Source organism: Manis pentadactyla, chromosome 3 (assembly GCF_030020395.1).
Source record: "Manis pentadactyla isolate mManPen7 chromosome 3, mManPen7.hap1, whole genome shotgun sequence".
NCBI classification, from domain to species: Eukaryota; Metazoa; Chordata; class Mammalia; order Pholidota; family Manidae; genus Manis; species Manis pentadactyla.
In genome coordinates, this window is record NC_080021.1 from 154,604,676 (window position 1) to 154,618,817 (window position 14,142).

Genomic DNA, 14,142 nt, shown 5'->3' on the forward strand with positions numbered 1-14,142 from the left:
CTCTCCTTCTTCCTGAAGGAAGCCATCTTTTAAATTAAAATTTTTTTATACTTCCGTTGTTTCTTTTTGAAAATAGTCAATTATCCATGTATATTTGTATCCCATCCTTTTATACAATTTGACTTTATTTAATAGACTTTATTTATAGCAGTTTTAAGGTCACAGCAAAATTGAATGAAAGTGCAGAGATTTTCCCTACAGCCATCCCTTGCTCCTCTTGCACAGGCTCCTCTACTATCAAATCCCCCTTCGGAGTGGTGCACATGTTACAACTAAGGAAACTATACTGGAATATCATTCTCACCCACAGCCCATAGATTACATTTGGGTTCAGTCTTGGTGTTGTACATTCTATAGGTTCGGCCAAACGTTTAATGTCATGTATCCACCATTGTAGTATGAACCTCTTCCTTTTTTAAACTATAAACTCTTTTGTTTACCTTGCCTTTTTGTCTTATCAATATATTCTGGGGATCATTCTATAATTACATAAAGATATTAATTATTCCTTTTTATAAATATAGATAGATGAGCAATAGATAGCTAAACCAATAAAATTAGCAGGTAAATAAATGGCATGTTTTCTAGGAAATAGATTATAATAATTAATTAATTCAAGAAAGGAAGATAACCTTAAGTTAATACTTAGAAATTTTTGAAAAAGTAATGAAACTTTACCCATTAAAAAAATGGTGCCAAGATATTCTGCTTCTGCCTAGGATGTAAAAAGCTGAAAAGGATTTTGTTCTCTTTGAGACAACAAGAACATGTCCGATAATCTACAAAATCAATCTTTTTCATCCATCAGAGAGCTGAAATGACAGGGCAAACAAAGCCTGAAATCTAAAGACAGACAGGAGCTTCCAAGGAAAGCACAAATGAACCCTGGCCCACCTATGGGGGCAGGTGGAGGAAAACTTGGAGTGTCACACAAGCTGCTAAAAAGAATTCAAAAAGCAAGTTGTTAGTGAAATGTTAAATGTCAAATGTGGGCTTCCTTGAGAGTACAGAACCACTGGTAACTGCAGATGCAAGGGCACTTTGCATGCACTTTTGAGCTTCTGTTGGACCTTCACCAAGCTGCCACATGAAAGTCAAAATCCTACCAGAACTGCATTAATTGCAGGCTGAGGAGAGAAGGACAGCAAGCTCTCTTCCCCACAGGACAGGGGTGAAAACCTATGTGGCTGGGATAAATGAAAAGCGAGAAACTTCTACCTCTAGGGGAGGGTCAGGAAACCCTCCTGAGGCCAGATCATAGAGGAGACTAGATCTAGAGAAAGGGTAGGACCACTGAGAAAGCCCTCATTCTCAAGACCCAGGACCACAGGGCCTGCCTAAGCCTGAGGTAGACGAGGACCACAAAGAAACCCCCTGATCCCATTACACAACTGGCAAGCCCCAATAACAAGCAACAGCAGTCTGCTGCTGAGGGAATGGGTGAGTGTGAAGACCCCTGGCAGGCACTCAGTGAAGGTCTAAAGCTGAGGCTGGAGGAGGAACATTGAGGAATAACCCTCCAGCAGCCCAACCCTCACCCCAAGCCCCAGTGAACACAAGAAGAGCTTGAAAGCAGTAGTGCACTGAAGGCAATATCAATATTAAAGAGAATTTCATGAAGGAGACACAGAACCCACTTTGCATTTACAAGTCACTGGCCATCATGCCAGCAGGTACAAACCCAGGCAGTCATCTGGGCTGGCTTGAGGCTTCTGCTCTGATCCTAACTGGCCACAGAACTATGATCTCTTTTCAGTTTTCAAGGTTCCACAAAGAAATTAAATCTCTCCTGGTTTATGTGTGGATTAAATTGGAAGCTGAGCTCGCTCTAACATAGAATTTATCTTCTTGTTTGATCCACAGACATGACTCAATTTCCTTACCAAAACTTTACAGAAACAGGCAGCCAGCCCATGAGCCACAGTTTGCCAATTTGACTTTTTTAAAATGTTGTTTGGAAATATGGTTTATCTGGATTACTAAGGTTTTTGGCATCCCCATAAATTCTGCATTCCAGGCCAGTGCCTTGCATGTCTTATCTGGCTCTGGCCTTGCTCAGAGTCCTCTGTCCTAGAGACTCACCAGGTTCATTCCAGGGGGAGTGTGAGTCTTGTGTGCTGCTCTAATATCACTCTACTCACAATGCCACACATTTTCTGAGAAGCTGTTTGTCATCTGCCAATCTAAAAAAGCCTTCATTTAAATTTCTCTGAGTGAGTGAGAGGAAAAGGAGAGATGGAGGAAAAGGCTCCAGAGCGAAGAAAACAGGGAGGAGGAGGAGGAAGTGGCCAGTGCTCAATGAACCCACACGTGTGAAAGGCTAATCCAGAAATCACTCACTAATCACCACCATGAAATCAGACCTGATGACAGGGCTCACCACGCACATGCTCACCTTCCCCACCTCCCACAGAGACTCACTTCCTAAACCAAAGTGACCTTCTGAAGTCTGGCTGCTCTGTCTCAACTCTTGGCCCCATGCCTCTGCTGTGCAACAGCTTCTCCACACCATTAGCTTCCCTCCAAAGTCTCCATCCACTTCTTATCCAGAATAGTAAGGTTTTCCTATTTTCAAGAAAAGGGTACTGACCTCTGGGTCTAGTAAATAAAGAGGGAGTGCAGAGAGCTGTTAGAAGTTCCAAAGCAATTATGTATTTCACAGGAGTGTGAAAGGAGGTGATGTTTCAGGGGCTCTGACATGAAAGGCAGAACAGTGCTTGGAACTCGGCTGCACTCAGTGTTCAGAATATCGCTCATGGGTCAGTCATGTCCAAAGGAACAGAGTGTTGAAAGAGTAATTACGTTTTAAGATAGTTTGGCTGTCAACCACAAGTAACATGTTACTGCTTTCCTGCCAAATCAGGCATTTATGCTGATTCCTGAATTTTTAAGGATGATAATAATAAATAAATAAACTGGTTGAAAAGCAAGACATTATTTCCTGTATGGATCTCTTGTGAAGGGAATGGGAATTGGGGTAGGACGACTTTGGCTTGATTTCCACCAGGTCCCAGAACATTTTGCTATAGAAGGTTGGCCTCTGTCCATTCTACTCCCAGAGTATCCATTTCCCTGTAAGTCTCACACTGTCTATATGAACTTAGGTGAATCATCAATCTGTCTTGCATTTTCTCCACCTTTAAATGGAGTCAGTGTTACTGACCCTCAGTCTTACACTCAGGGCTCAGTAAGTGGGAAGATGGACAAGGGCAGGAAGGTTGGCCGGGAGTGAAGGCATATGCAGAAAGTAGGACAGGAGCCCAGGCAAAGGCGCAAACATCTCCCCAAACCGACTCCCTAAGATATTGTTGGTATTTGACTGGCTCTTAATTGAATTCTTTTTCTTTTTCCCCAGCCCTGAGGGTTTGGCCTGCTTTTCTCTTCTGTTATTACAACTGCTCTTCTTCTACGATTCCTGCCCCTTCAAGACTGAGGAAGACCGGGGTGATTTCTCTCAGTGTCTGTGGTATTTCACTATCACTGAGGCAAGCACACAACTACTTTCACTTTTTACTTTTCAAAAAGCATTTCACTGGTCTCACTGCTCATGATTGTGGGAAAAGAGGGCATACCATGAGTAACAGGGACGCCACAACAAATAATGATTTTTTTAAAAATCTACAAGTCACTGGTTTTAGTTATCATTGGTCATTTCTCAGTCATCAAAGGGGAATAATGCTCATAGAGCAGTGATGCTTGTGGGTCTGAACTGAAGCAGAGTCACAGTAAAACAAAACTGTAATTATTTAATAATTTATGTATTGAATAATAAACACAAACATGCAACAAGTAATTTCAACATGAATCTTCCACTAGTATGTCTCAGTCATCACGAAGGAGACAAATGGTTCCCAGCAATACTTGATAATTCTATATTGATTTTTTCACCTTCCTCATCTACTCTCTTCATATACTACAAGTTTGCCTATAATCTTTCTCCTTGATGCTCTGCCTCATCCCCGATAAACTCCTCAAACACTCTTCATTTTATATAAAGCTTAGGTACAATAACTAAAGTCTTTGAATCCTCCCGCTGCCTCCCAGATCTTGCTTTCCTACCCAATTTCTCACCAAAAGCAAACAAACAAAAAACCACCACCACCACCAAAAAAAAATACCCTGCTCTGGAATGACAGGAGTCTCCTTAAAGGGCACTGGAGGGAGAGAGCCCATCTGACAAAATACAAGGCACTTCTTATCCTTACTGAGAATGGAGGTGGGAAGGCAGAGATCCTTGCTCAGATACTCATGTGATTTCAGAAACTAGGCCTGAACTGTCATATGCTCAGTACGATTCATCCTCCAGATTGTTTTAAAACAAGAAGCCCAACTAAAGGTGGGCAGTTCTCATTTAGAGTGCTACCCTTCCTTACTCTAACACTTAATAGCTCTGAGGCTCTACAATTTACCTGTTCTTGAGACCCAGCCCCTAATGCAGACATTTCATTTGGGAATCCTAAGCCTTTCCCAGTTTTTTGGATTACAGCATTAATGATAATTACAACAGTGGTAAGCCGACTACCACTATAAAAGACTATAGCTGACTTGGATGGGGCACTTCCTGTGTGTCACGTATTGTGTAAACATTTAACACTGATTGTCTTCTGTGGTTTCTAAGTCCCTAAAGACCTGGTTTAGTTATCAACTGCTGCCTAACAAATTGTCACAAAATTTAGCTTAAAACTAAGTGATTCAGGGTCTCTTAATCGAGGTTTTGCTTTGGTATAGTCATCTCAAGGCTCAGCTAAGCAAGGATTTGATTCCAGGTTCACATGGTTTTTGGCGGGGTGTAGCTCCTCAGTGGCTGATGGGCTAAAGACTTCATTCAGTTCTCCACTAACTGTTGGCCAGAAGCTGTCCTCGGTTCCTTGTTATGTGGACCTCTTCAATATGAAAGCTTCCCTTTTTAAAGAGTACAAGCCACAAGGGCAATGGAATCTGCTAGCAAGACAGAAGTCACCATCTTTGTAACTTAATCATAGAAGTGACATCTGATCACACTTCCCATATTCTGTTGGTTAGAATCAACTCACTATGTCCATCCACACTCAATATGTCCAGCCCACACTTAAGAGGACATGGATATCAGGAGGCAAAGATCATCAAGGGTCAATAGCCAAAATAGAAATCTGCCAATCCTCAAGACCAACTGGGGAAGGGAGAAAGGATTGTTTTAAGAGTTCAAGGATAATATGAAGACTAGAAGATGAAACTAGTTCAAGATAAGGACTGAAGATAATCAAGGCAGAGGATAAGAAGCAAAATGGGAAAGTGCCTTACATCACTTGTGATCCAGTGTCTTTCTCTTTCTCATCTAGCCCACAATGCAAAGGTAGAGCTGATAAGATGTGGGTGTGAAGGAAAGGGCGCATGTGGAACTACTTAGGGCGTTGCACAAACAACTGCTTTATCCGTTGGGAAAGTAAATGGAAAATAATAGTAATGGAGGAGGGGGTAGAGGAGTAGTGAAGAGAAACTGAAGATAATCTATCTGGACAAAAGTGACCGAGAGTCTCTCTGGGCAGGAGACTTTTGGCAGGAATATGCCAAAGCATCAAATAAAAAAGGACGGAATCAGGGCATTTCAACATTTGGGTCCCAGCAGTGGGAAAGATAAAAAACCAGAATCAGAGCAGAAGTCTCCATCCATCCACGGAATCCCCCCAGACTCCCAAGCTCTGTCTATCACAGTCCTTCTGTCCAGCACTCTCCCTCCTGCTGATGCTCATCTTGTCAACAGAGAAGGAATCAGGAAGTTCACCCCATGGGCTTTTCTCTTGAATTTTTTTCAGTGTCATCATGTGAGGGCAATAAAGGGAGATTCATTGAAAGACAAGACAAACCTGTTAAAATCTTTAAGTGTCTTTTTAGTACAGAGAAAGAAAGAAGAAATCAGAAAAGGACTCCTTGCCAAAGCACAAAGACAGTTCATCAGTAATTCTAACTTCTCTAGTGTTCGTGGGAATTACCCACCAACGAGATTAAGAGGCCAGCACCCTTTTAATCAAAGGATAGGATAAATAACTGGGGTCAGCTGAGGGTCCTTCCTACTGAGAAGAGCAAGGCAACTATAAGAAGTCACTCCTTCCTGCAGTACACGATGCTGTGTTTTTAGGTTAATCCTCTAAGGATATTATAGTTACTTTGAATGGTTAATGAGTAGCTTCTAAATGCCTGCTTCATTTAATTGTCCAAAGGCCAGTTGGTCCCAGAGTGTATAAAGCTGTGAGCCGGCTACTGAGAGCATTCCCTCTGAGCAAGGGAAGCTGGGGAGTGGCAGGGTCAGGGAGCTGGGTTCCAAAGGAGCAGGGATGCAGAACAGAACTGGTCTAGCTCTCTGTGCCCTTGCCCTCCTGATGGGCTTCCTGACGATCTGCATGGGGGCCTTCTTCATTTCCTCAGGCTCCATATTCAGCTGTCAGGGAAACCTAATCCTGGCCTATTTGTTTCTACCTCTGGGGTTTGTGATCCTTCTGAGTGGAATTTTCTGGAGCACCTACCTCCAGGCAAGCGAAAGCAAAGGAGTGTTCAGCCATGTGCTCAGACAACACCTTGCTTGTGGGGCCCTGACCCTGGCCACAGTGGACAGGTATGTGCTGAGCTGCCAGAAGACTGAGAAGGGCTGAGAGGGGTGGAGTTCTTAGAAAGCTAATCCCACTGTGGAGCAATTTACATGTCCCAGGGGGCTGTATGTCTAGAACTAAAACTTTATTGTCAGGGAATTATCCTGGAGTTAGTCACTAGGGAGAATGCTGCTGCCTCTGTGCAAAACCATGAAGTAGAGGGAATTTATCTCAGAGAAACAATTTCCCGGGCAAATTGAAAACCCACTTAAGCCAATTTAAGAGGCCCAACTCAGGTTCTTCTGTTGTATCTTGGGAACTGTCTTTAGAGGCAGGTGATGGTTACTTATTCCCCAAAACCTGGCTACCAGTTTATAAGGAAAGCAAGTCCCAGACCAAATTCTGCCACACTACACATGAAGAAGCAGGCATAAAATCAGTCCCATAACCTCTTCATGACCTCAGTGTAGTCCCAGCTTATTGTCCTTTCAGATGCTCTCATCACACCTTGCATGAAAGATTCATTCAGTCAAGGAAATAATATTCGCAAAGTAAGATTACCACCTCATACCCATTAGGATGGCTATTATCAAAAGAGCAGAAAACAACATAGCAAGGATGTGGAGAAACTGGAAAACTTGTGCACCACTGGTGGGAATGTAAAATGGCACAGCCACTGTGGAAAATGGTTTGGAAGTTCCTCAAAACATTAAACATAGAATTTTAATTTGATCCAGCAATTCTACTTCTGGGTATATACAAAAAAGAATTGAAAGCAAGGACTTGAGTAGATATTTGAACATTAATGTTCATACCAGCTTTCTCCACAAGAGCCAAAAGGGAACTAATTCCTATGTCCATCAGTGGGTGAGTGGATAAACAAATGTGGTATATACATACAGTTGAGTATTATTCAGCTTTAAAAAGGTGAATATGCTACAACATGTATGAACCTTGAAGACATTATGTTAAGTGAAAGAAGCCAGACACAAAAAGACAACTACTATATGATTCCACTTCTATGAGGGACCAAGAATAGTCAATTCATAGACAGCAAGTAGAGTGGTTGCCAGGGCCTGGGGGAGGAGGGAATGGAGATTTAGTGTTTAATGGGTTCAGAGTTTCAGTTTGGGATAATGGAAAAGTCCTGGAGATGGATGGTAGTTAGTGACTGTTACACAACAGTAAGAATGCACTTAATGCCACTGAACTGTACACTTAAAATGGCTAAAGTGGCAAATTTCATGTTATGTATATTTTACCATTAAAAAATACTGTTAACCTTATGGTTGGTGTCAGACAAACAAAAACCTCCTAATTCTTGGCTGAACACAAGTCCATTTAGGGATAAAACCTCTTGCATCATCCTAAAAGTACAGGTTGCAAGACTTCATAAATAATTTTGCCCTCTTCAAAATAATTTAGCTACTCAATGTATCTTGAGTATAAGTAATTTTACCCAGGATGGTTGATTTTTGACATTATTATGATAACTAATAAGATACTAATTACAATAATAAAAACCAATTTCCAGTGTTTATTATACTAACTAGCAAGGTCTCTGGCTTTGATAAAAAAAACTACAGTAACTGAAGTGATTACAGAAGCTGCTTCTAGAGTATTGATTTTTTCTTATATCAATGTTAAGACGATTATCTCCAGAGTATAAATTCCTGATAAGTGTGATTACCTTTATGATGTAACTTAAATTTACTAACACATGCATAACACTGTGCTGAACTACTTTAAAGTAGATTAAAGACATCATGACACGCCCCAATTACCAATTACTGTCTCTTTCTGCTGCATCTAACTGATGCCTGGCCCATTCACAATGGCTAGAAAGTCAATCAGTGGAAAGGTACATTTCTCAGAAGCATCTGCATTCAAAATGGGAACCCAGGTAGAGGTTTCAAAGCAAATGGGTCTGCAGAGGTGGATCAGGGCACAGGCAGCGTGAATTGGTGTTGGGGGGTGTGGGGATTGGGAGGGTGGATGGGATTTGGGGGCAGGCGGCAGTCACCCCAGAGCTTCTTAAATCACCCCAGGGAACAGCTCACCTGTCTGTCTCTGACGTCTTTACGCATGTGCCCTGTGACACCACTTTGGCTCTTACGAGTGAAGTCTGAGATGTATGAAGTACAGTAGACAGCTCCTTCAGCTGTTTGGCTTTGGGCCTGCTAACATTTGGAACAGAGCTGTGGCCATAAATGGCCGTCTCTGTTCTGTTGTGGTTACACACCATAAACACTGACTGCAGGCACAGGAAGGATTTTCTCTATAAATACACAACTCAGTAAAGCTCACCCTCTCTCTTCCTCACCTCCTTGCCACCTCCAATCCCATTCATGTTGGAGAACCACAAGGATATAGCAATTAGCTATGCTGGGCAAGATTACCAAGTGCCTCAGGTCTGTGTGAATGACTCCTTTAGCCATTAGCATGGAAGGGCTGCAACTGAAATCTACATTAAGTTGTCAGTTGAAATAGTTTGAGCAATGTGTCTTTTTTTTGGAGACTAGCTGCTAAGACTCAGAAGAGTGATAGGAAAGAGAGAAGCATCTGCTGTAGTTCAGGAATCTGCAGAGCTGGCTTTCATTCATTATTTTTTTGGCTATGAGGATCAGAGACAGTGAGCGCAACTGAGTGGAAGATGATGTGTGTGAATGGGAATAAGGATGTGAACAGACTGAACTGGGTAGAGAGAAGTTCCAGTTTAGGTCCCCATGTCCCCTGCCCCCAATAAGGAGCTCACCCTGAAAGTCCCTGGTGCCAGTGAGTAAGAGGGGAGAGCTTGCAATAACCCACTGAAAAAAATATGACAATAGGGGCCCACATCCTATTGCTGAAGAAGAGGGTTCTGCTGAAAGAGCACCACATTAAAAAAAAAAAAACTGGTGATGCCAGGGAAGAAGTACATCTGCTTCAAAATCAGTGTTTCTTAACAGTTTAACTTGACACAGTGTGATTTGAGAGAGGCAGACATATGCCTCTTTGGCATTAACCACTTAAATAACACATGTATGTTTGTGGCATTTTGTCCTCCAGGCCAAATTTTTACCCCCGTGCTTATGAAGAGGATCTTGATGCTGAAAAGCAAACCTGTCCTGCAGAGAGAGAGACTTTGGATGCTCCTCCACCTCTGTACACAGAGATGGGCCTTGAATCTGAGGATGGAAATGATGTCCACCCAGAGGCTCCACCACCTTACGTTGAGTCTATAGCAGACAGGATGCTGATAGGAAAAGCCCAGAGTGTTGGAGCTGGGGAAATTCAGCACTTGTGATGCCTACTCACGGGATACAGCTGCTAATAATAAATGCTGACAAGGGACTGTGGAGGGGGGAAGGCACATTGGGGACCCTGCATGAGAGCTCTGAGTGACAGCTATGCAATTCCACAGGTGTGCATGTCCTGCAAATCCAGAATAGGGGCCTTGGAAGGGCATGGTCAGCACCAAGCAAACATTTCAAAAGATTTACACTTATCTCAGCACAAGTGAGCTTTTGGACTGCAAAAGTGTTGTTGTGAGAGCTCTGCTCCACAGAGGCTTTCTGCTTACAGAAACTCCCCTCCCATCACCTCAGCTGACAGGGAGGAATAGGTGTGCTTGTGGCGACAGTCATGTGCCTTCATGTACTATGCCTTCACACCTTCGTGTCCTCACCCAATAGTCACAAAGGGGAATTACACTGGAAATGAAGGGTCACTGTCATTTAATGTGGGTTTTACTGGCTGGTTTCATAGTTATCCCCATTTACCTTATTACCATATTGACACAGTAATTCACATTGTGGGAGATTTGCCCTTGGAACCCATGAATTTTATTTTTGTATTACTTTGATTATGTGTATTTTATTTCTGTGTGAAAGTGACTAATATTTCTTTCAAAATGTTTCAAACATGAAATTTTAAATGAGTGTTTTAAAAATGGGTTGATTACACAAGCAGATCTGATAAGATTTCTCCAAGACTCAAGATGAATAGAATATTTAAAAATTCATAATTCAGGAAAAAAAACATACTAACCATGGGCTATATTAATATAGAATTTGACTTAGATCTTGAAAGATTTTAAAATATACATATATATGTATTTCCCCCTGTGAATCTCTAGAATTTGAAAGAAAGAACACTCACTATATTGTAGTACTTTGAGTATTAACAGGAAATTCTTTGCGTCCAAGATACATGCATTTTTAGACTTGGGACATTTATTTTAAAACCTAGTGATTTCTCTTCAGCTTTATTATATTTTATTATATGTTTTAATACAAAAGGACAAATTGGGTGGCAGGGTGTGGGAGGAGATGCAGCCTGCTTTAGAGCTTGTATAAGAACCACTGTATCTCTGGGTCTCCATTTCCTCCTCTATCAAGTGAGGAATTTATGCTGGGATTAATAGCTAACAATTTTGGAATTCATTTTATATGGCAGACTTTGTGCTATGAAATTTTTATGCTTTTTATTTAGCTTCAGAGATAGGCACTATGGTTATTCTCACTTTACAAATGCATAAACTGAGACTGAGAAGTTAAGGAACTTTCCTGTAACAGGAGGATGAAGAAAGGTCCACAGAGAGGTATGGGGGGCCGTGCTTAGCACAGACTTTTGTGCTAGGTTAACCCTGTTTTACTTGCCTCCTCCCAGGGAGCAGGTTGGACTTTCTCCCCCATGAGAAAGTAGGCCCTAGCAGGAAGTGGAGCACCAGGTTGCTGTGATACCTTGAGCCCTTGGACAGGCAGCAGAGGTGCTCTAGGGTCACTTGCTAGGTTCTCTCTTAAAATGTAAGTAAGTCCCCCATGCTTTCTGCCTAACTGCTTGGCCCTCACCTCATGGTGTAGGTTCATCTGATCATTATAGTGATGATGACAGATGCTTCCTAATGTATCGATAGCCCTTGGTGAACGGGCACAGGTGAGGCTTTGGACAGTGGTGGGAAGGCTGAAGAGGCTTGTTAAGATGGGGTAGGACCTCTGTAGCATCTTCTTGCCATTAGTGCTGAGTGCACAGATTAAGCTGTCCTGACAAGTACAAAGGAAGCCACAGAAAGGAAATACAGGTCCCGTTATATGAAGCATGAATTTGGGCTAGATTTGAGTCCTAGACATCAAGGGCATAACTGGGTATGAAAGTCACTTATGGTTATCCAATAGGAAGGTGATCAGTTATTAGCAATGCAATTTATTACTCCTCTCTGGTCATCTCTTTCTATTCCTCTACTAAGATGGCTACCCTGGAGTCCTGGGTCTGAGCACATTCACTGACCTCAACAAGCTCTATCGCTGGGCTTTCATCCAGAGTCTGCATTTGTAATAGATGGTTTTTCCAACTATTGGTAATTATGTGAAACAAATGTTAATTATAGTTTACATAAGGAAATTGTTTTAATCTCTTTACTGCAACAAATTTTGTATTTTGGCCATTGTTTTGTATCAGAAGAAAAAAGTCAATAGGGGAACATAAGTCAAACTTTTATTCTCCATGTGGAACTAACACTGCATCCAGATGCGTTAATCTTTTTGCAAATGCAAACATTATGAGCATTAACTACTGACTCAGAAAACATGCCAGGTGTTTTCTGAAAAAGAATATTACTAATAGGCATTTATTGCTTTTTTTTAACAAGCATCAGGAACGTTGGTATTACCCAAAACAAACCCTACCTTTGAGAGGCCAAGCAATTAAAACCCACTGGCAAGTCAGAGAAACGTATCTGTTGTAGTTAGTAAAAGTTCACTGGCCACCCCTCGAGGATTCACTCAGGGGAAGTAGACATTGTATCCTGTATTTTTCCCTAAATTTATAAGATTAATGGTGATGGGCTGAGAACCATGATTCTGTGAATGGAGGGTGGGCACTGAGATGATGAGAAAGTGGGAAGGAGGTAAATCTGCACTGTGGAGAGTCTTTACTCATTCTCTCCTCTCAAATGTGAATGGCAGGCTCATGTGTCGATGGGGAAGGGAAATTCTCAGATGGCTCTCCAGTATATTAATCTTATAAGAGCCTTCAGAATAGCTAGTTTAAGTACCCACCCACCAGAAGATGAGCATGATAAGGTCAGGTATAGAACACATTTTGCTTCATCTTTTGCATATCTGAGATATAATGTGTGTATTTTTGGCCCCTCAACTCAAAAACTCACAAGTACTTTTACTGAAAATCCAATCTATCCTTCACAATTCTACTTAAACATGTAGTCTTTGGTGAGTTATCTCTCCCAGCTCACCTATATTGCAGGGCATATACTGGGTGTTAAAAAGACATGGAAAGATGATAAAGACATGGGTTTATGATGCATACCTTACCACATTCTATAATGTTTCATCACAACTTAGGCTGATTCACATACCAGGTGGGCTGTCAACTACATGAGCCATTTCCACTGATAAAGAATCCAGCTGGGCAGAGTGGAACAGGCATCTGCTAAGCTCCAACGCCTGGGATAATCTCTTGCTGTTCATAACTACTGAAGGGCCAAAGACTGATTTACTGGCAGTTACATCATTTCCAAAGGCACATGATTTCTCAGACACTTCTCCACTCAGGAATGGAAATATCCTCAAGGCAGGTGTCTGGGATATTAGTGTTCCACATGTTTGAAGAGTACCCAGTGCATGAGCCAGTAACAAAATGGAGTCATCTGTTATGTCCCTACCAGTTCCCACAGGTGATGGACTCCCACACCTGCCATGGCTGATGGGTATTGCTGCCAAAGTAAATCCTACACCTTACACTGACCCACAGCTGGCCAATCACAAGTCCCCACACCATTATCCCTGTCATTGCCTGTATTATCTGCAGAGAACACTGGCTTGGTGCAACCAGCTGTCAGCCCAATGTGCTGCCATGGGACTGGTCATCAGTCTGAGGCTTCTTGTGCAGAAAGCCTTCACGTCATGTCTTTCCCTTCAGCCTGCAACATCATCAACACTATTTGTCCCATGAATACTGTGGATGTAGGCTGCACCTTGGATCCATAAGATGTGATACATGACCTCATTTTAATAATGGCTGCCTACTCATTTTCCAAATCAGCTAATGAAGACTCACAGATGAGGCAAACTTTTTGTCCCAGGAGACTGGCTGACAACTAGTAGGATATTTAACACCCTTGGTGCCCTCCCCTTAAATGCCTCCCTGGTACATATGCTCAAACATTTCCAAATACCCCCTGGGTGGGTAGTAGCATTGCCCTAGTTGGAAACCACTGCATTATGCAGACTGTGGCTTGTCATTATTCTGGAGGTGCATGGTATCAACTCCTCAATATTAGCTGATCACAAGAGTGGGCCTGACTCTATCCATAGTGTTTTCTATGATTGTCTCCTGTGGTCCCCACAGAATTTCTGGACCTCTCCAGTCATTTACTCTTAAGAAAGACCAGTGGGTGGTGCTCCATCTTTCAGAACACAAAGAACATTATATGCAGAAGAGTGACTCCTTATCTTTTACCTCTCCAGAGGATAAGGCAAGAAACATGCATGTATAGCTCATCAAGAGAAGCTTGGATTTTATTGAAAGCAGGGCTAACACCTTGCCAATGTGAATTTGAGCAGGTCCCAGAGAAAGCTGT

General features: G+C 42.1%; 1 protein-coding gene across 1 annotated transcript; it reads left to right on the forward strand.

Moving 5' to 3' along the window:
• The first annotated feature begins 4,963 nt into the window (after positions 1 to 4,963).
• TMEM252 (transmembrane protein 252) lies at positions 4,964 to 11,982 on the forward strand. Its single transcript, XM_036928442.2, has 2 exons — positions 4,964 to 6,589; positions 9,612 to 11,982. Exons 1-2 carry the CDS (start codon positions 6,312 to 6,314, stop codon positions 9,847 to 9,849), a joined length of 516 nt encoding a protein of 171 aa, XP_036784337.1. The 5' UTR covers positions 4,964 to 6,311; the 3' UTR covers positions 9,850 to 11,982.
• Positions 11,983 to 14,142: the final 2,160 nt, after the last annotated feature.